This window comes from Manacus vitellinus, unplaced genomic scaffold, assembly GCF_001715985.3.
Source record: "Manacus vitellinus isolate BGI_N305 unplaced genomic scaffold, ASM171598v3 scaffold_25_pilon, whole genome shotgun sequence".
Lineage (NCBI taxonomy): Eukaryota > Metazoa > Chordata > Aves > Passeriformes > Pipridae > Manacus > Manacus vitellinus.
In genome coordinates, this window is record NW_021939882.1 from 10,325,654 (window position 1) to 10,348,660 (window position 23,007).

Here is a 23,007-nt window from a genome sequence, read left to right on the forward strand (position 1 = left end):
TCACCTCGGGCAGCGGCCGGCAGTACCTGGAGCTGGAGCTGGGCCGCGGGGCGCTGCTGGTGCGGGAGCGCATGGACCGCGAGGCGCTCTGCGAGCTGAGCCCCGCCTGCTTCCTAAGCCTGGAGCTGGTCATCGAGCAGCCCATTGAGGTGCACAACGTGGAGGTGGAAGTGCTGGACATCAATGACAACGCGCCGCGGTTCCCCCGCCAGGATTACCGGCTGGAGATCAGTGAGTCTGCCGTGCCCGGGGCCCGTTTCCACATCGAGAGCGCTCAGGACCCTGATGTGGGCACCAACTCTGTGCAGAGCTACCTGCTCAGCCCCAACCGCCACTTTGCCCTGGACCTGAAAGGTTTCCGGAGTGGCAGCAAGCTCCTGGAGCTGGTGCTGCAGGAGCCGCTGGACCGGGAGCAGAGTGCCCTGCAGGAGCTGGTGCTCACTGCTGTGGATGGTGGGGACCCCCCCAAGTCTGGTACGGCCCAGATCTCTGTGCGAGTTGTGGATACCAATGACAACCCTCCTGCCTTTGACCGCTCCACCTACACCGTGAGCCTCATGGAGAACTCCCTGCCTGGCACACTGGTGGTCAAACTCAATGCCTCAGACCCCGATGAGGGCTCTAATGGGGATGTAATCTACTCCTTTGGCAGCTACACCCCACAGAAGGTGAGGCAGCTCTTTACTGTGGACCCACATTCAGGGGAGGTGAGGGTTAATGGCACTTTGGACTATGAGGAGGCGTCCTCCTATGAGATCTATGTACAAGCCACTGATCAGGGCCCTGTCTCTCTGGCTGGGCACTGCAAGGTGCTGGTCAATATTGTGGATGCCAATGATAATGTTCCTGAGGTGGAACTGACCTCCCTGTACAGCCCAGTGCCTGAGGATGCAAAGACAGGAACTGTGGTGGCTCTAATGAGTGTCACTGATCAGGACTCAGGGCTGAACAAGAAGGTGAGCCTGCGTATTCCCCCTGGCCTCCCCTTCACACTCAACTCCTTCAAGAACTCCTACACCTTAGTCACCCAGGGAAAACTGGACCACGAGAAAGCAGCAGCCTACAACATCACAGTTACGGCTACTGACTCTGGGAGTCCCCCTCTGTCCTCCCAGAAGGTGATCCACGTGGAAATCTCAGACATCAATGACAATCCTCCACGCTTCGAGGAACCTGTGTACTCAGTTTACATCCCTGAGAACAACCCCCTTGGAGCCTTCCTGTGCACTGTCAAAGCCACTGACCCAGATGTCGCCGAAAATGCCTATGTGTCCTATTCTCTACTAGATGGGGAGATTGAAGGGCTACCTGTTGCTTCCTATGTCTCCATTAAATCCGACAGTGGCAACATGTATGCTGTCAGGTCCTTTGACTATGAGACACTAAGGGAATTCCAAGTGGTTGTCCAGGCTCAGGATGCCGGGAGCCCACGGCTGAGCAGCACTGTCACTGTCTACATCTACGTGGTGGATGAGAATGACCATGCTCCACAGATTCTGTATCCTACCTCAACCAACACTTCAGCAGCCCTGGAGATGATCCCACGCTCGGCATACGCTGGATATTTGGTAACCAAAATTATAGCCATTGATGGAGACTCAGGACAAAATGCCTGGTTGTTCTTCTACCTGGTGCAAACCTCAGATCCAGGTTTGTTCAGGATAGAGCTCCATACTGGGGAGATTAGGACTACTCGCAAACTGGGGGAGGACACCACACCTACTTTCAACCTGACGGTGGAGGTCAGAGACAATGGAGAGCCACCCATGTCCTCATCAGTATCCATCACTGTTGCCGTGGTGGACAGAGTTTCCAAAATCATCCCTGATAGAAGAAGACACTTTAAAAGTCCGAGCAATTACTCAGAGATGACTCTTTATCTCATTATCGCTTTGTGCGCCATCTCCTTCGTTTTCCTTTTCACAATCATTGGGCTTACTATTATCAAGTGCTACAGATACAGTCTGTATGGGAGCTCCTGCTGTGCAGGGTCCTGTGGGGTCAGAGAGCGGAGCCCTGCTGAACTGTACAAGCAGGCCAACAACAACATTGATGCTAGGCTGCCCCCAGGTTTAAAAGTACAACCCCATTTCATTGAAGTGAGGGGCAATGGGTCTCTCACTAAGACCTACTGCTATAAGGCATGTCTGACTGCAGGATCAGGAAGTGACACTTTCATGTTTTACAATACCTGTGGCCCAACAGGAACTACTGGTCCCTCTGCAGTGATGACTGAGAGGCATCTGACAGGACAAAGTGGGCAGAGTGCACAAAACCTGATCATACTTAGAAGTGACTCCATGACTCCTAATGAGGTGAGGCTACGCTGGCAGAGGGTTTGCACAGTGCTCTGAGCAAATCTGTACTCAAGGAGAGGTTCCAAATGGGAAACTCAGATGGACCATATTCCCTCTGGGGCTCACTGACACCCAGCTATGAAACTTGGTTGTAATGGAACTAATCTGTGCAATGCATTTTGTTTCTAGGTAAATACTGAGACCTTTAGGGTCCAGTTGGTAAGTTCAGTATATGCATCTGTTGTTTGAGGTTCACCTCATTTTTGCAGCATATTGCGTCCTTCCCTTTTCTCTTACAGATCTAAAATTGCCTGCTGCCCCAGAGTGCTGGGGAGTGACACATGTGATCTTGAAGTTTTAATGCTAAAACTGATATTGCAGGAATGAAATGGTGAAAGTCAGTGATTAGCCTGGGAATTAAAAGGTTACATTATGGCAGTTATAAATGTTTGCTGCTTCGCTGATTTCCTACCTAAACAAAGCTGTTGAATTTAGATCACTGCAATAATATGCTTTTCTTACTAATATGGGCACGTTTTATTTGTCTGAAAACTGCAGACCCTCCTTTGATAATGTTTCTTCTACCCAGTGCTGCATTTTGTGCTTTCTGACCAGTGACAACCCAGTGACATCTTTGTAGAGACTTACAGCAAGTTGCCATCATTACGTTACAGAGGGACAACTTCCAACCTGCTGGCTTGCTGTTGAAAGTTGTTTAATACCTATGGTGTATTAACCTTTGCAATATTTTCCCACAGTGAAGAATTAATGGTTGCTTTATTCTGGCGTGCAGGCAGCCTGCAGTTGGTGTGTGGTTTGCATGATCTGTGCAGTTTCCTTTCTGCACATATTGGGTCTGATCTCAGGAGCACTCACAGGAGAGACTAATTCTGGTTCACAAAAGGAGAATATTGCAATTACTGTGTGTTGTTTGTACCCTACAATTGTGGCACTTCATATATTAATGTGTGCTGTGCCTGCAGAGCTGGGAAAGGTAGGGAAATAACTGGTGGGATAGAAAGGAGCCTGACTTGTGTATTCTTGCCATGGAAATAGAACTCATTTGTTTATTTCTTTATACTTATCCACATATGAAGTGTTTAGCATCTTTTGCAACTGTTTAGTTATGCACAGATGCCCAAATCTGAAGGTCTAGCAAGTCTTACATAAAAACGCTTTTAGAGAGTAATGATCATCCATTCAACATTATTGCATTTAAAATTAATGCAGTGTTTTTCTGTAAATCACAGGGACAGGGCATGGAGGAAGTATTTTTTCTTTTTGTACAGTTTTTTACCTTAATTTTTCTGAGTGTAATAAAATTCCTGGAATGTGTTTGATGTAGGAGGGAATGTGAGACATGCCCTATAAGCATGTATGCTGAAGAATCAAAAAGCAAAATATACACTCTACATCTGAGTTTCAGAGGGGAAGGGGAACAGGAAAGAGAAACAATAACTAAAAATGGCTTCACTTTTGATGCAAGACCAAGGAAATTAGTTTAACAAACAGATTGCTATCACATTTTGGGAATCACTCCATTGAATGCAATGAATTAGCAGGTTTTGATTACCAGTGCAGATTAGGCAATGGCAGCAAAGCCAGGCCAGACTTGGAGTACAAAAGTAGAGAGATATATAGAGCAAACTAATGAATGCTGCCTGTGTGAAGTTATGATCCAAAGGAGGAATCAATTATTCAAGCAGTTCTGTGTGATTTAAACAGAGGTGAAGTTTTTACAAGTCCTACTCATCACAAGTTCTTTTCTTAGGTCTCTGCTTCTTGATCTGTCCTGTGGTAGGACATTCTGTGAAGATGCATCAATACCATGTGTACATGAGAAAATGGCAAATGTAATGGCATTCACTAATTACTAGTTCCTAGCTAATTACATACTAAAAATTGTGTCTTTCCCCCGTTTCAAGCTCAGCATTTGCACTGAAGATGCCATCAATTGCTTAGCAACACTGAATTCTACTTTTTTAAGGATAATGATCTTTGTATTATTAGACCTTCAGAGAACTGTGTTTCTCTCTTTAGTTAAAGTGAACTTTGAATCAGCCTTTAAAAGCCGGTGCTTTCACCTGTGAAGCATAAAACCAGGCATCACTGTCCTTATGTTGATTTAGAAAGTTAATCTCTCTACTTTTGGATAATGTGAACAGGTCTTTTTTCTTAGCCACAGGTTTTGGAAATAGGTTTCCTCTTGGTTGTTCAGTGACGAGGATGGGACCAGGTGAATGGGTTTTCCATGTGTGCACATAGTGCACAGGGTTTCAGAAAGGCTAATATTTCGGAAAGATTGTTTCTACAGTGAGAAGCAAAATATTCCAAAGTCATTTGGGATTCATCTCAGTAACAGTCTGGGCAATAAGGTCTTAGTTCTTTTTATATTTACTGGTAAGGTCAAAGATGCTAATAATTACAGAAAGTTGTGGCTGACTTTATTGGGTCATTAGAAGGATGCAGAGGAAGGGAAAATCAAATGCAATAAGTTTAGATAGGGAATTTTTTGTACCTGAGGAAGCTCTGACTCCTGTGTGACTATTCCTTTTGTACAGCTGTTGCTGTGATGGTGGAATGGAAGCTTGTTTCTGCAAGACAAGCTCTGCTTCTGTGTTCACCCTGCTTACCTTTCGGTCCTTTAGAGGTTTATAAGTATGACTCAAACCAAGAGTGTTTTGTAAAAGAAGAAATGTATTATTGCAGCTGCACAGAAAACCTTGGACACAGTTATTGCTGGCAGGAGGCTGGTGATAAGCATCAGTGATGCAGGGTTAATGGGTATTGCTCTCTCATCAGATAACTACTGCAGGGGGACCAGACAGGCAGTGTAGGCAAAATACAGGGATGGAAAAATACTGTGGCTTCATTTCTGGCATGGTGTGAAGTTATGGGCAGCCTGGATTCCTGCCCTTCCAAAGGGGAGTGCACACAGCTGTGAAGGGGGGGTGTGAAGCTGTGATTTTATTACTGGGTCCTGCTGCAGCCCTGATCTGTCTTTTTGAGGAAAGGTTTCAGTGCTTTAGTCTGGAATCTGTTTCCTCATATTCCTGTGAAGATGCTGAATGATGTCTGGGTAGCATCTGGTCCTTGCTTTGTCTTTTCATCTTTCTGTCTTGTTCTTACATCCTGTGCAGTTAAGCTCGTTCTTTATGTCTTGCATCTCATGACAACTTTTTCCCTTCGGTGCAGGAAATAAAATCAAACCAACATGTTTTAACAGGAGTTTTCTGCCCCAGAAGGCAGCCTGGCACATTTCTAATGATAAGTGGGCAGTCTGGATAGTTGACAAAGCTAGATATAAACTTTTTATATTATACATTTAGTTGTACCTTTTTTTGTGTGGTGACACGTGTGACTGACAAAATATGATATTTCATGTGATGTTCAGAAATAAACTTTCATGTTGCTCTGTGGACCTTTTTAAAGAAAGTGAAAAAGAGCTGCACATCAGTGCTGGTAAGACCCAGGGATTCATTGGAGTTTTACAGGTGTTTGCTCTGGTTTTAGCTCTTTCTCTGCATTTTTTACTTCAAAACCAGCTTGCTAAACACATGGAAAAAAACCCCAAGCAACATTTGAGTTGAACACATCTTGATACTGCTTTAAATGCAAGCATATTTTGAAGTGTCTAAACCTAGTACACCCACAGCATTGTTTGTAGCAGTCCTTCCAAGAGACTTCTCTCAGAGGATTTAAAGGTATTAATGGTGGAATATCTTAAAATCTCAGTTCAAGGACTTAAGCCTTTAAGAAATTCTCCAGCCACAGTGACATTGAAAAGGTTAACTATAAATGTTTGTTCTTTTGCTTAGTGGCAGTGTCTGAACCTGCTCTGCTAAGCAGGGACAGTGCTCTGTGCTTCAGGGCAGTCAGACGCTTGGTTTGATGTTTGCTGCTGTGCCAGCAGAAATTTGCAGCCCTGATTAAGCAGAGGTGTTTTCCTTCTCTTGGAACTCGTTAAATATACTTTACAGAAGCAGCTTGCCTGTTCCCTTCGCCTCAGTTTTCTCAGAGTTAGGAATGAAACACTGAACACTGCCAGGAAGAAAAATCTTCGGGCTTCTTTTCCAGTTTCCTTTCTGATTTCTTGTGTGATAAACACGTGTTCAAATAGTTTGTTCTCCCTATCAAATCCATTTTAAACATTTATAAAAGGAAGGCAGGAATAGAAGACTGTTTCCTCACATCTGTCAGCATTGTCTCACTGGAAAATAAGCAGAGCCTTATGTGGTCAAGAGTTCTGAAAGGCTTTTATTGTTGCTTCAAAGCGGATATATTCGATAAATATACTCCTTGTCATTCTGTTGTGCATTTGTGTAGAAATGGATGTGGAGTGGGATGTTTTCAACAATTTCAGCATCTGGTAACTTTGTAAATGTTTGATTCACATTTCTCTACCTCAGACAGGCTTTGTTCTTGCAAGCACTGAAGCAAAATGTGGCATTTGCATTGATTTACGTGAATCCCATATCAGAACAACATTTAAAAAATTTAGGAATTGCCCCCCCAGGGACAAATTCTTACTGTGTTGAAATATCAGCTAAAAAAAGAACTGAGCATAATGTTGGTAACAATATATTTTCAACTAAATTTTTTCTCCACAAAGCAATGATATGATTCTTCAATTAAGCCATTGGAAAACAACTGTGTGACATTTTGCATGAGGTTTTCTGCCTTTAAGGTGGCTCCATTTTATATTATGCATTCATTTTGCTTGTCAGACTTCCCAGTAGGGTTGGTTGTTTATGACTAGTGGCATTAATGCTTGTGGTTATATGGTTGGGAGAATGTAACCCTGGTGCCTGGAAGAACAAGCAGGAGCAAACTGGTGGCATGAGATGTTCACCTTGTGTGGTGACAACCACGTCTGTAGGCACCTGGATAGATTTTTGACTGATCTCACACTGTGGTCATGTGTGCTATCACTGAATCAGAAAAAGGAGGTGATGGGAGAAACAGGGAATGGTTGATTATTGCTGTGCTGGATCATGTGATTTTTCTCACCTTTGCTGATGAGTGGTATTGACAGAACTACTGGACTTGCTACATGGCCTTCAAAAATCTCTGAGGGAAATGGCAAGCTAGAATTACCTTTAAGTAGAAGAATGTGCTGAATTGTGATAAGCAGAGTCTTGTAATGAGTTGGGAGATGGGGCAGTAAAAGGAACAATATTATCTTCATCAGCATTGCGTGACATAGTAAAAGTGTGGGGATGTACAAGTGGGAACCATCTGGACACCTTCAGAGGGTCTGTTCCTCTTTGTGCTTCCTCTTGGTGCTTCCTCTCTGTGCTCACACTTCCTTGTCCACTGTACCTTGTCCTGGTGGTGTTGGTTTATGGCACAGCTACACATCTCACAGCCAAGTCTGTGATGGAGCTTTGCAGAGGAGCCCACTGAGAGCTGCTGTGGAGTCCCCTGGGACTGCCTGAGGACTCAGCTCTGCTTTGAGATGAGCCAGATTATGTCATGTCCCAGTGCCCACGTGCTGTGGGACACATGTGGCAGGTTTCAGGGAGTGGTCTGGGAAAGGTGGACTGTTCATAGCCAGAGGCATAAGCCAGCCCAGCATTCAGACTGTGAATTCCTGGTGGATCTGTAAGAATCAATACATCTGAGCTTGGGAAAGATATTACTGAGCAGGTTTGCTGCTTCTGCTGTGCTGGACTTCTATTACTGGTCATGCTTCTTTGCTTTAATAGCCCGGTCTCATTTAGAGATGTATTGAAACAACTTTTCTCTTATGACCAGAGGATCCAAAAGACTTACAGTCTGTAGCAGAACGAAAGGAGAAGCCAGTTATGCTGACAAAACAGAAATATCACTGATTTTGACAGCTGAGGGACACTGACCTGTGGTAACAGAAGTGTGGGACAAATGTTTCTCTTGCTGAGCTCTGAAACTACCCAGTCAAGCAGTGAGCACGTGGTAAAACTGGGTGAAAACAGGTCTGCACAAAGGCAGACTGGTGCCCAACTGCCTCATGCTCCTGTTCTTCATGCAATGACTTCAAAAAGAAATCACAAACATTGTTTTCTTTTCACAGTTAAAAACTAGCCCTAACAATCAGCTGTGGCAATAGACCTCTTTGCCTGCAGAGTATATTTTTCCCATCCTGCCCCCTCTTTCCTTCTTTTCCTCCCCTGGGAGCAGCACTACAGCCCTCCCTAAGGGCATAGCAAAGAGAGAGCTGTTTGGGAGCAGCTACAAGATGCCACAGCTTCTGGATAGTAGTCCTTGAAAGTACCACAGTCTCCTAATTGCTGTTTCTCTTATATGAGGAGTCTTGGTCCATACATGTGAAATGGATAAATGATGAATTTCTCACTGAGGAGCTTCTCCTGCCATCATGACCCATTTATGAACCGGTGTCTGAAAGTTCCCTTTGCAAACAGAACAGAGATTTTTGTCTTCAAGCCAAGAGCTGGAAAGCTCTCAACTGAAACCCAAAAATCTATATCCTGTGAGTGGCCATTTTCCTCTTTTCTCATTTCTACCCAACCCATGTCAGACTTTTCCAGTGATTTGATGTAATCTCACTTCCTCTGTGTTTTGCCTGGGACTGTGGTAATACTCCTCCTCCTCACACTGCCTACAAGCCTGTATGAATTAGAACCTGCACCTCTCAAATTGCAAAATGGAACAAAGGGGCTTTCCTTCAGTCCAGCAGTTCCCTTGCTATAAAAAATCCCCAGAAGAAGAAAAGCCAATTCTTCTGGTGTCAGCACCCTTCATACTCAAGGAAGGCAAGCTCAGGACAGGATCTGATCAGTGTGGGTTGTTTTCTATCCTCTTTCATGGACTGTTACTACATGGTTGACTTTAGAGTCGCTTTGACATCCCTGGGACTGGTGCCAAAATAGAATTAATCAGAAAATACTAGAACTATGCTTAATGGGCTTCTTGTCAAACCACTTTCTGCTAAACTCAGCAGAACCTGAGCATGACAGAGAACAGGGGGCTAAATGGGAAGGAAATTGCTAGCACAGATGTTTAATGTGTGGTTGCAAATAGCAGACTCCTCCCTTTTGTGTAACTCAGACCGTAAAGAATATTAGTATGTGCATCATCCAAGAGCATCTCACTCTTGAGTGATGTTGGACCTGGGAAGGTTGGTGATAGAGTGATACTGTAAGTTGTAATTGCTCCATTTTTGTTTGAATAAAACCTATTGATCCAGGGAAGAGCATACCCCAAACCTCAAGAGGAAAGACAGAGTTGGCTTTAAATAATTCAGAACCTTCAACACTTTCTTTTTCTCTTTCAAGTAATGGGGCCAAATTCATTTCTGATCTGCCTCCAATAATTTGAAGAGAATTAAACCATTACTGTCATATATTATTTGTGTGCTTGGCACTGTGCAAGACACATCAGGAATGAATGTAGTCCATTATGTTTCTGGACATAAGTTCTGTCTTTGAATTCCAGTGCCTGAACTTAAGCACTGAGTGCAATATCACCTACAGAATAGTGTTTTGAGCATCCTGAGAAATAACCTTGCTATGTCCTTAGGGCTTAATTTTAAGGGACCTGAGTTTGCATTCATTGACTGTAGTTGAAAATTTTAGTGATGGTCCCCTGACAACGTGAACAAGATTTTCTGGAGCAATTTTTGATCCACAGAGGATTTCTTCATTATCTCCTCATTTAGCAGGTCACTCTGCAGCACATCAGCATGTGCTGGGGTTTGTTGGTCAAAGGGTATTGCTGGCTGTTTTCCCCTTCTACCTCTTATGCCCTCTCATGAATATGGAGGATCTAGTAGGTTTTGGTATTATGGAAGAACATGTCTACCTGTAATAAAAGACTTGCTGCAGTCTGCAGATCTGATACCATCCAGTGCAGTCCTCTGCAGTACTCTAAATTCTAGCAGACACCTCACAGCAGCCACTGCCCCACATGTCCCCTTCAGGAGGGGCTGCATTTACCCACCCTCAAGCAGAAGCTGTTCAGTGCAGGAGTTGGAGTGTCCTCGGTTTATCAGGTAAACAAACAATGTGTTTTCTGGATTTATGATGATGTTTTTTTTTTATCCTATGCCCAAAATGTTCATGAACGTATGAAATAACTGCCCACCAGTTTTCAGCATTAAGTGTTCCACAGAGATCATCTCTAGCCCAAGGCCTTGGCATTCAAACAAGCTTATTACAGAGATGCTCCCTGTGTGCCCATTCGAAAGGTTCTTTAGATTTATAGAAAGATTTGGCAATTCATAAAAACTGAGTAGATCCACAAAGAGTTTCCTGACAAAATTAGCCAGATGCATATGCTTTTTAGCATGTTTAACTGACACTAACAGAGTTATCCTGGGCTTTTGTTTCTACAGCCCAAACACCCCAACCCGGACTGGCGCTATTCTGCATCTCTGAGGGCAGGAATGCAAAGGTACGTGTGGTGGTTCTCCAGGGGAGGGGACTTCTGTCTTTGTCCTCTGTGAAAAGGACAAACTCTGGTTCCTCTGATGCCCCAGACTGATGTTATCCACGCTGAGATGGGAAGCACATGAGTTCTGCTGCTGTCACTTCCAATCTCCAAGTGCTCCAGCGTCAGCCTGACTTGCTGTTGTTGCAGTACTGTAGATCTGTGCTTTTTTTATTGTTGTTTTACCTCCTGCCTTTGTATACATCGATTGTCAAGGCATAATTGCTCCTATTATTGAATCATTTAATTGTGATTATATACTTTTTGTTTATTTTAAAGCTGCCTGTAATCATCAGTGCTGATGTTTCAATAGGCAGTCTGCAGCACCGCTGCGTTTTCCATTTTCATTTTACTCATTACCATAAAAGTAGCTGCTCCTGCAGCAGGTTTGTTAACCACATGGTGCAATCAAGAAGATTAATACAGTTGAAAGGACTTTTTGAAGATATGAGGTGGATTTTCAGAGAAGTAAGTGAGGCTTTTGTACAAATCTCTTTAGACATCTTTGAAAATCCACTGCCTAATATTGCAAGCAGTCTCTGCTATAATTTGCTACTCAGTACCCCTGGAAAAAGAGAATTATTTTTTTGGTTTTGTAGATCCTAAATCAAACAGTATTTTTGCTCTCTCTGAGCAGATTAGAAAACTGGTTTTATATTCAGGTGTAAGTTGATAACTGTACAGGTTGAGGTGCAAACATAAGGCTGCAGTAGTTTCTAGTGGCATTAGAAAGTGTAGGATGGTTTGCTTTTCCAAAAATTGTTGGTGCAATGGGACTGTAGGCATCACCTTTATCCATTATCCATGGGGCTGAAGAATCTTCATAGGGTTGAAATTTTAAATTCAGTCATACTGTTCTTCATGTGGGTAAGGGCACAGAGTGACTCCCAGGTGTGTAAAAAGGAACCTAAACCTCAGGGACCAGAAGGAAAAGAAGGCAGAGCAGGCTTGACTCTGTGGCCTGTTGGGAAACTGCTTTCTTTCTTTTATGTTCCTTCTGTGACTTTCAATTTTTTTTTGTAATCCCTGACCACTTACTGCAAAGTGAATGAACAGTGTGGGGAGCAGGATCCTGAAGCAGGAATTCTGCCCATCTGAGCACCTTATCTGCTGGTCCTGAGTCAGGCATGCTCTTGTGTATTCCCAGCATGATCCTGTGGACCCACGTTCCTTTCTATACAGAGTTCAAGGTCTTGGCTGAAGTTACTTGAAAAATCAATGAAAAGTCAGGGCTTATTTAAAGCAATTCATCCCACAAAGCAGGGCAGCTAATGGAGGCTTTCTGGGAAATCACATGTATTCCTCTGTTCTCCTACATCAGCAGCCCCCACCCTTATCTGAAATCTCAGGTTCTGAGCCTGTGTGCCTTGCCCAGCTGATAAAATGCTGATTTTTCATAAGATTTGTAGGAATTTAGTATCTGTAGGACCCTCGAGATCTGCCACATTTGGTTGACGCTGCCCATGAAGTTCAGCTGGGAGTGTGGAAGGGAGCTGAAAAGCAGATGAGCAGAGGCAGGGACACAGTCACTGAATCCTGTCTCTCCAAGGAACTGCATATAAATACATGCCTAGTTTTGCATTATAAGTAGCAGATTTTTTCTTTTCCTTCCATGTAAGGTGAAAATTGGTGCCTTCATGCACTCACGATGTGACACTGTAAAATTGGCTGTAATAGTTTCTGCATTTGAGAAAATGTATTTTTCTTCCTGAAAGTAACCCAGGAAGGTGGGATCTGTTAAAACAGCATAAAGACAGGAGCTCAGAACTACCTCCACCAAGTTTTTATCATTTGCTTTAATGCTAATAGATCATAACAGCAAAGGTGTGTCACTTCTTTATTAGAGACTCCCAGTCAATGAGAGCGAAGTGTCTTGCAGGTATGTTTGTTTTATAGGTTATGCCACAACTGGGTTTTAGTAAATAATCAGAGATATTTTTTTGCAAGTCAAAGCAGCTGGTTCTCCTGTGCTCCAGCAGAATTTGCTAAATCTGTAGCAGCAGTTGCACAGTGACAGACAGTTTTATGAACTTGGAAGAGCAGCGAGAAAGGGAAATGCTTTAAAGCCCAGGGCAGGGGGGAACTGTGTGATATAACTGTGATTTGTGCTTATCCAGTGCTGTCCATATGGAGGAGGCAGCAGTCCTGCGTGGAGGACCAGGAGGGCCTGAGCAGCAGTGGCCAACAGTCTCCAGTGCTACAACAGGTAAGGGTGTGAAAATGCAGAATACCTGTGAGGAGCTAATATTAACTGCAGTTGACCTCCTGATGCTCCCATCTTAGTTTTCCCTCTGTTTCGTGCCTCGGAGGGAAGTTTTTGTAAATTAATCTGTGGGATCTAAATAGAGTGGAACAATAAAGCATAAAATACATCTTTTGCTTTACTCAGTCTCAGGTGAGCACTGGAGGTAAGAATCCTTGATCCCAGCTTTGCTCCTGCCTTTGGAGGTTATTGGTTTATGTAATGGAATAATGGAATGATGGTTCAGTTCTGATGTGTGTATTCAGGTGTGTGTACTGTAGAGCTGATTTACCCTCACTTTCAAAAGAACAGTAAAACTGGGGTAGGAGCTTATCAGCCCTCCTTTTGTTATTTTTATGAACCCAGTAAGTCTCTTTGAATGTCTCTCCTCATTTTCATTTTCTGTGGAAAAAGTCAGACCTAAATTTTTTGCTAGCTGTTTTCATTCCCTAATACATGGTGATGGGAACTAAACTGTTATTTATTTGTCAAAATGACTGACAAACCCCATGTTTTAGAATGTAGCTTCATTGACTCAGTCACTGATTGATGACTTCACAGAGGTCAATAAGAATTGGTAAAAGTCTTCATTGAGTTTAGAGGAAAAGACCATGTATCTTTTACAGGGAAAGCAATAAAATATTCCTATTTTTTATGTTGTAGCAGGAATAATATAGAGACATAGTGGAGTAACCTGTCACTGATGTGATAAGTGGTTTCAGTCATGTCCAAATTGAACTGTAAACTTGGTGGATGCCCTGCACAGGTTGGTGAGCCCTGTATGGCAGCTCTGTGAACTTTGTCAGTCCAAACTTCAAATGAGGAGCAATGCTCATATCAGAGAGGCAGCTCAAATGCTGACAAGTGGAATCTCTAGCAGAAAAGATATGAGAGATGCTTTATTTAATCCTTTTTTTTTCTTTTTTTTTTGTGCAAACTTTTCTTTCATCTTCAGTGGGAATTTTACCTGGATGAAAGGCTGAGGAGCAACATCAGGATTTGCAATCACAGTTAAAACATCAGCCAATTAATGGTGCCCAGCAAAACCTGCAGTGGTGTTGCAGGAGGGTTGTTTGCAGAAACAGATTTGAAAATTAATTTAATATATGATGGGTCCCTAGGCTATAATTACCTGGGGTTTGTGTGCCCTTCCTTCTGGTGCAGACTTTGGAGCAAGACACAGCCTGTGCATGTTATGAAGGGTGTGTGACTGTTGAGCTTGCATCTGAAAATGTCACCACAAGTACACTCTAACCTTTGCAAGGGGTTCCCTCAGGCTTTCAGCTGCACTAACCATCCTTGACTGAGCACTTAGGGTATTACCTTATTGCAAGTTCAGTATAGATGCAAATATTCTCCCAGATGTTTCCTCGCTGGTACTACAATTTCCAAGCCTCTGAATGTAGATGCAAAGGGTAGGATGGTCCTGTCTCCTCAGGAGGCCCATTGGCATTTGGGTCCCAGAGCCCTGTTCCACTGTCTGGGCTCCTCCCTGCTATTGTTTTTTTTTTGGGCTTTATCATTTTAGGTTCACTTTGTGAACCTGAAGATCTCTCTGTTTGAGGACCAGCAGTAACCCTTGGTTCCTATTGCTCCTTCCTTCCCTGAGGGTGCAGTGAGGCACTTGAGCAATGAAGACTCATTTGTTTTTTGTCCACTGCCAAGGGAATAGCGACCCTGACATAACATTAATTAGGCCTTTTTTTGTTTGTATGTTTTTGGTTTGGTTTTCTAGTGGGTTTCAGGTAATATTCTTCTCCACTCTGTGTAAGCAAAAGCTACAGATATCCCTGATCCTTAATAACAAACAGGTGTTTCATAGGGAAATCTCAGAATTAATGATTGTGCTACCATTCCTAGCCTCAGTACATCACATTTTTAAGAAATTGCTACCACTGTTTTAAATTCCTATCTGAGGTTCCCCACAAATATGTCTTTCAATACTGCTTTTTTTTTTTTTTTGCTTAGATTCAAGATCTGTAATATTTTTTAACATACTTGAGTGAGGCTTTTCAGAAGAGATTTAACTCATTAGGGGTCAATTGCAGTCGATTGAGCCAACAAGTGCATTTACTCTGGACATACATTTGCATATGAATGGAGCACCCCTGGTCCAGAACAACTCCTAGATAAGCTGTTTGTCTCTGTTATCATCAGCATGCTGAGGCAGCTGCAAATCCCTAATTCTGATTACTAGAAACCACTTCGAAGTCTGCTCTGGGCACACAGCCTCCATCTAGTCGATAAATCCAAATCAGTTTGTCACTAAACTATTCATTTTCCTTTAACAATCCAGAAAAGCCACGGATAAGATGCTTGTGAGAGTTAAAGAGCATTCAAAGATGATGTCATAGGACCACTTTGAGAAGGATGAACGAGTCAAGGGTTAAATCAGTAAACCCTTAGTTCCTATTTCATAGCTGAACTCAAACATCCCATGTTTTTCAGCAAATATGTGTTGCCCAAGCAAAGCCTGGTCCTCATTTGACTGTCAGCACTCCTGTTGATTTTACTGCATAGTTCACCCATGCAAGGGACAGTGAATTTTCATCTGGCATTTTTTAATTGTCTTTGCATTTTCTTATGCACCAATCCAATAGTTTGTAGGTTTGCAGCCAGGAAACTTCCACATGAGGTGTGACAAGAAGGCTCAAACTCCCTCTGACATTGAGTTTAGCTCTCTGGAGCATCTTTTTTGTCCCCCACAGGTTGTATAGTGAGTCCAAGGAATGCAGACAGATTTCTGATTTTTGCTCTATGTCCTTCAGCAGTTTTGACAGTTCTATCAGGCTTTTTATATGTGACCACTGTTCTGAGTGAACTTTGTTTTTTGTTTGCCTAACTCAGAATAAATGGAGCTTAATGTGCAGAAATGGTGGGAGCTCTTAACAGAAACTAAGATGAAAAGAAACTGCTCTAGAGATAAAACAGTGATGATTTCTCAATAAATCAGAACTATGCATAATTCAGAACTTAGAGTAGTGAGCTTTAGCATATCTTTTCTCCTGGTTCCAACCTACAAAACAGAAGTGGTAATGCAAGTGCTTCACAGAATAGTCTAAAGATGCTTTCATAGCACATGTAAGACTTGGGAGAATAACAAGGTTTTGTGATGAAAAACAGCCATGAGAAAATTCAAATCCTGTATTCAATGTAGGCTTTATGGGTGTGCAGTAAATAAGGCACTGGGCCACACACCACTGTATAGGGAGGGGAAAATAAAATACTTCCATTCAGACAACTCTGTAAACAACAGAGGAAAGGATCTCATGATAAAATCTGCATCTGAAATCTGTGTGTAGGTGAAGCTGTGGGTGAAATACTTGCATCTCTGAAGTCCATGGCAAATGGCCCACTGACTTCAAGGAAATTAGGATTTCAGTGTCTAGCCTTACAAATATGCACAAGGGATTGAATTAAAGTTGCCTAGGCAAATGCCATCCTAAAGTACACTGATTTGTACTTCTGATTTTGCAGTGGTAACATTTTTTCTAAGTATATCTGTAATATTTGTTTCCTGTTCTCAGGTAATTATCTGGGAAAGAGAGGTGATAGCCTTGGTTTTTTAAGCACTCTTATGAGAAAAGCAATTAATTCTATTGTGTGAGAATCTACTGACCTCAACATGGACAGTTCTCAATGCTTGGCATTCATGGTGCTTGTGTTTATCCCTTGAACTGGCCAAGTAAACAGCAATAGGAATATAGGTTGCTTTTCCTTAAGGGAAATAAGTAGGAGAGACAGGTTAGCTGTAGGTTTCATAGCTGCTTGAAAAGACATGGGAATATTATAATGATGGGACCTGAGGGAACAGCTGGAGCTGTGTCAGGGCAGGCTCAGGTTGGATCTCAGGGAAAGGTTCTTCCCCCAGAGGCTGGTTGGGCACTGCCCAGGCTCCCCAGGGCAGTGGGCACAGCCCCAAGGCTGCCAGAGCTCCAGGAGGGTTTGGACAATGCTCAGAGGGACAGGGTGGGATTGTTGGGGTGTCTGTGCAGGGCCAGGGGTTGGACTGGGTGATCCTTTTAAGTCCCTTCCAACTCAAGATACTCCATGATTCTATGAACCAAGAAACCTAGAGAACAACTCTAGGTCTAAAGAGGACTCTGTGTGCTATATATATAAATATATATATATAAATATATATATATACACACACACACACACGTATATATATGCTTACATATCAAGAGAATCTTTATACATATTTAGAGCTCCCTGCATCACATCATCCTGAGTCTGAATCTTTTCAACATTTATCCTCTGAAGTTTGTGTTTTCCACAGCTTTCCTGGTTTTATTCAGTTCTTCCTGCCATTCTTTACCTCCTGCCTAACTGTGACCTTTTCACACATGCCTAGCTAGGGATATTCCATGCCTCTATATTGTCAGATTGCCATGGATTTATGCTGGGAACTACATTTGCTCTGAAGGAGATTTGTGTGCTCTCAGAGGGTGGTTCCTGCTGCAATCAGCTGGAATGCAGATGAGGACCATTGGTGGGGCGTGAGGTGTAGAATAAGTGATGAAAACTGAAAATTGAATGTGAAGCAGCTATAATTATGGCAAATAAGCAAAGTTATCTGAAAGGTAAAGTCAATTCTTTCTAGTGAGTTTTCTGCTGCTGGATTGGGGTAGATGTTGTGATCAAAATGACTGTGGGAAAGCTTTGAAGAAAGGAAAGGACTTCTTGTGAGAATTTTAAGAAAAACGTCCAAGATTGCCTTGACAGGGGAAGAAATTATTATAATTATCTCCTGTAAGTTGTGACATACACAATTTTGTGTTTCACACATTGATTTGGATGTCAAGCAAGTAAATCCTACTCTAATGAGAATATTGTGTCTGAAAGAGATGCTTTGTTCCAATGAAACAGTGTGAGAAGGGCCCAGATAAGAAATACAGAAATCCAAGAGTGTGAGAGGGGACAGCAGTAAAAACCTTGTAACAGGAAGGTGAGCACAGAGGATCTGGGAGAGGGAAACAATTGGAAAACCTATTAGAAGGTCTACAGGGGGCAGATAGCATTGGGAGTGGCACAGTATGGATTTTTAAGTGACTACTGAGCACAGGTCATTGGAAAGGAGATTGGCTGAGGTTACCCAGTGAGGCTGGGTAATGGGCTGTGAGGAGTGGGACAGAAAGCTGCACTGCAGTTGGTTGTTCTTTTCATGGAATAATCATTTGATCTGTCTCCACCTCGGAATCCGTGTGACACCAGCACTGAAGGAATGAATAACATTTGGTTGGTTGGGGTTGACTCTCACCGTTGCAGCAGATGCTGTTCTTGAAACCAGGCAGGCACTACACTCCAGGGGAAGCTCACAGGGTCCCACAGAACTGTCATAAGGCTCTTGGACTCTGAATTAGTCTTCTAAAAATTCAGTTGAAAGAGAAAGAGCCTAAGAAATTAAGTCAGAAGGTGATGAGGCCTGAGTTGTAATGCATTTCATATGCTGTAGCTTTACACTGTGGCTGTAAGTGGAGGACAATTTCTCCCTAAATATCAGTGAGTTTCTATTCACCTTTTTCAAGTGACCTTCCTGATCTACTGAAAAAGGGTCTGATTAAGACTCATCTGGCAGTCACTGCAAAGAATGTGCAGAGGCTGAAAGAGCTGTTTCTTGGAGACTGTTAAAGGTTAATTTACAAAGAACAGCAGAGGACACTGCTCTGGCTTAGCTTTAGCAGTTCATTGATTAAAGCTATAAAAGATGATAACTAATTAGCAACCCAGAATCTAAAACTGGGCTCCTGGTTTGTTGCAGAATGCTGCAGCTGTTTAAAATGGAAGGGGCTAGAAAATGCAGCTGTGTATATCTATAGTCCCTCTCTATTTTTTAATGAATAACTAATTTTCTATGGAATGTCATAATTCCAACTTTCAAAACCAGAAATACCTACAAATCAAAATACCAGCCCTAAAATTCATACCATAAGTGGCCTAAGAAACACTGTGTAGTATTTTTAAAGGACAGAATGGGGAAAATAAAGAACAGCCAAATTATTTGTCTTTCTCGTGAAAATTAGTCTTCAAGGCAGTGATTAATAAATTCCCAAAATTAAGGTCCTAATCAGTTCCTAAGCCTCCATAGGAAAGTATCATAGGGATTTGGTTCACAGCCTCTTGTATCATGGAAAAAAATCAGCCCCATGAAGCACACTAAAGTAATTATTTGAAGCTGCAGTGTCTGTCAGCTCAATGGAGTCTGGGGAAGGAAATCATGCCAGTTTTCTCTTGTAGATGCAGAGCAACAACACTGTAATGAAATAGAAATATTCTGCAAGGGCCACATAAGGATAAATCCCTTCCTTTTATCTCATGTTTTGATCTTGGTCATTGAATTCTCAAGTTTCTTCCTCCTGGCTGCTGAGACCTTCAACATGATGTGCAGTCCTCAGTTTTGCCCCTCCTCCCAGAACACTTTATTCCCAGGATATTCCCTGCATACTTTCTGCTTTTTTGGCCTTTCCACTTCTCCTTCCTCCATTTTCACCCCTTTCCTGTTACCTGTCTAGTTTGCCAAGCAGGCACCTCTCTCTTCCCTATTTTTCTTCATAACTTTTTTATTCCTTTCATCCAGTGACTCTGGTCTCTTCCTACTCATCTGTCCACTGTGTCTCCCCTGTGTTGTTATTCCAGGAATGTTGGAATGTAGATCACCAGCTTGGCCCCACATCACCTTTTCAATATTTCATACTGAACTAAGAATTTTCAGGGATAAATGCTTCTCGTTTCTGACAGCCTGATGGAAGCTCAAGAGGACTGAGAATTTCAAATGCTGCTTGGGCTGAAGAACAGCATTTTGAAATCAAAACGATTTTTCAAAAGAACATGTCAAATACCCCACATATTTTTATGACAGATGCAGCTTGACATGCTGATCATTATTTTTAAAAGCTGATGACTGCTCTGACCAGAACTCATCTGCTTCACCACATCCACACCACAGTTGAACCAGCAGTTTGGGGTTCCAATTTTTGGAGTCATGACTAGGTAAATTAATAGCTTAGTTTATATTTCTGTTCAGCTGAGTGAGCAAAGAAAGGAGGGGGTGATAGATCATATTATACAGCAACTGCAGTCATGACTTGCCTAGAGTTAAATTTACTTTCTCTTAATTTGTTTTTTTTTGTCTTTGCTGCAAGCGCCCCATGACTGACCTGAAATAGTGTTTGTGATCTTTATCAAGGGGTCCATTATTTTTCAGCAGAGTGTACCAAGTAAATGAGATGACATGGATGAGAGATTTAATAGTATGTGATATCTTAGTCCTTGAAGACTCAGTGTGAGGAAAAAAAGGAAGGACTCATCAGAACTTGGAAAAAGCTAATGCTGGAAAGTTCTAAGTTGTGTGGTCTGTTTGTCTTGAAGAATTTGAATAAGACTTTGTGTTCATTCTGACTGTCAAAGGGAATGGTTTTGGAAGAGTTTGTCTTCATATATATTATGGCAAATTCTTGATTTCACCTACTGCAAATATTTGTGAGAAGAATTAACCTTTCTCATCAGGCCCAGGCAATGCAGAATGCATTTGTTTATCTCACAGTTCAGTCCAGCCCCTGTGTATGTGCATCCTTCTTTTGGATTTGGGTCACATTTGTCTGTGACTGGAGCCAGTTGTTGAATTCTCCCATCTGGAGATGACCATGTCCAACTTCTGAGCTCCACGTGGGGTGATCGTTCCAATGCAGATTTCTTGAAGGTTCATGTAAGACTGATAACTCCAGCTGAATGTTAATAACACAGGGGAGTTATGGGGGCAAAAGGCTAGAGGGTTTCCGTGACTGAATAATATGAAAAAAGTCTTGTGAAACCATGGACAAAAGCTGCTGCAGCTCAAGACTTTGTCATTTTAAGGAGTGATAAAGAGATTTTACAAAAGCAGTTTATCTGGCTCTAATTTCTATATTTAGGCACTAGGAGAAATTTTAACTGCAATAACCCCTTGTCTGCTTGATTCATCCTGTCCTATAATAATCTCTTTGGCTTCCTCAAAATGGAGGATAGATAAAGTTGCACCTAAAAAATAAAAATGTTTCTCTTAAATGAACAAAAGAAAAAAGAGAGAGGGAATACAACATTTGCCAGATGATGTGATTAGTTCTCAGACATCTGGTAGGAAATTATTTTGTAAATAAACTGAAGTCCAATTTTCAATTCTAAGCAACTGTCCATAGCTCTGGGCATGTAGTTCTTTGAGATCTTGGTAACAATCCCAGTGAGTTTGCCATGTCTGCCTACTGCTAATATTTTGTAGCTACACAGAAGACATGGATTTTGATTCACATCTTTATTATTTTCTCAGCAGTTCCAATAAATAAATAGAAAAATCACTCCCTTGCAGCTGTACTACCTTGGGTTGTGATCTTGTCAGAACTTATAAACTAAACAAGTGTTTATCTGGTCAGTACTTCAGGGAATTGATGGTAATCAAATTGTTTCCACTTGAGGTTACAGCTGCATTATTTCTCCCTGTTGTGCCTTGCTTTTTTGTGCATGGTTTGGGGGTTTTTTTTTCCTCTTTCTCTGCTGCTGTGGGCTTAATTTTATTCTATTTAGATTTTTTTTTTTTTTAAGGAAGAAAACATACTCAAGTAAATGTTAAAGCAACATATGATATTTATGATCCCAGAGGAATTTCAACCCTGTTATGTCTTGCAATACACAGTTCACTATCTGATAGAGAATATGTGGGTAAAATAAGGATGTTTCTAAGTAATTCTAAGAGATTTTGATCTGGAATGTATTTATATTGCAAGCAGTGGAAGGAGAGAAGAGGCTGAGGGAGTCCAGACCACTCTGTGATATTGAACCTTCCCTTAATGGATGTCTGCCTGTGTGTAGCACTTTGCTGTACACAGGGGTCATAAATGTATTTTTCATGTGTTTATTTTTGTAACCAGGCATTGCTTCAGCGTCTGCTGTTAATGCTGTAGTGTGGCAGTGCCTCTCAGGTCAGATGGTGCTACACAAAGCCCATACAAATAGCAAAAGACAAGCCTGGCCTTGAGGAACTGGCCACTGACCTGAGCAGGGCAGACAAAGTCTGGGAACACGAGGGAAAGGACATGATCATTTTCCTGGTTTGAAATGAGGAAAAACAAAGTACAGAAAAACTAAAATTATTCTTCTCACTCTATGGGGATGGTGATCAGCATCCACCTGGCCCAAAATGCTCTCACTGCAGCAGGAGGGAGCAAAGAATAAGTGTTGTGAGGCTGTGTCAGGGCTCTCCTTCCCTGCTCCTCTCCAGCCTGCTGAGCCACAGAGAGTCCATTAGGTCAGGGCACCCTGAGCACTGTGCAATTATTGTTTCAGCCCTCCTGTTTCACTGCAGTGCTTAATAGGCCCTTTGCTGTGAAGTCTGACCTTTAGCAGCTCCCAGCTCCTGCTTTTAAAGGAGCTGGCACAGGCTGCTTCATGTTCCTCTGGGCCACTGGAGAGAAATTTTTTACAAGGGCCTGGAGTGACAGGACAAGGAGGGATGGCTTCAAAGTGACAGAGAGTGGGTTTAGATGAGATATTAGAAAGAATTTTTTCTCAGTGAAGGTGGTGAGGCCCTGGCACAGGTTGCCCAAGAGAAGCTGTGGCTGCCCCATCCCTGGCAATGTCCAAGGCCAGGCTGGACAGGGCTTGGAGCAACCTGGGCTAGTGGAAGGTGTCCCTGCCCATGGCAGGGGGGTTGGAATCAGATGATCTTTAAGGTCCCTTCCAATCCAAGCCATTCTATGATTTCTCTCTTTTGCACCTCTCTGATCTCTTTGCTGTATCCTTGTCTTGTTGGGACTGCCAGAATAGAAGAGGGCTGCACAAAGCAGAGAAAGCAATACCACGTGTGTTTTTCCAGCACACATTCTGACTATTTATGTGACGTTGATCCAGAGATGCTGAATTTACTTCAAAAGCTAAACCCTGAATTCATTTGGTCATTACTCGTGTGCACTCAGAGGGTGTAATGAGAGATGTAAAACAGCAATAGCAGCACGCAAAGGCAGCCCCTTCATTATGGGGATTTAATTCTCAGAAAATCAGGGCTCTGGC

General features: G+C 42.5%; 1 protein-coding gene across 2 annotated transcripts in view; it reads left to right on the plus strand.

The window, feature by feature from the left end:
• Nucleotides 1-23,007, plus strand: part of LOC103762925 (protocadherin alpha-C1) — an 80,546-nt gene that overhangs the window by 30,325 nt on the left and 27,214 nt on the right. For both annotated transcript variants that reach the window (XM_018073512.2, XM_018073513.2), the window contains exons 2-3: nucleotides 10,630-10,688; nucleotides 12,842-12,930. In XM_018073512.2, the coding sequence (XP_017929001.2) occupies nucleotides 10,630-10,688; nucleotides 12,842-12,930 (148 nt within the window). The remainder of the gene's footprint in view (nucleotides 1-10,629; nucleotides 10,689-12,841; nucleotides 12,931-23,007) is intronic.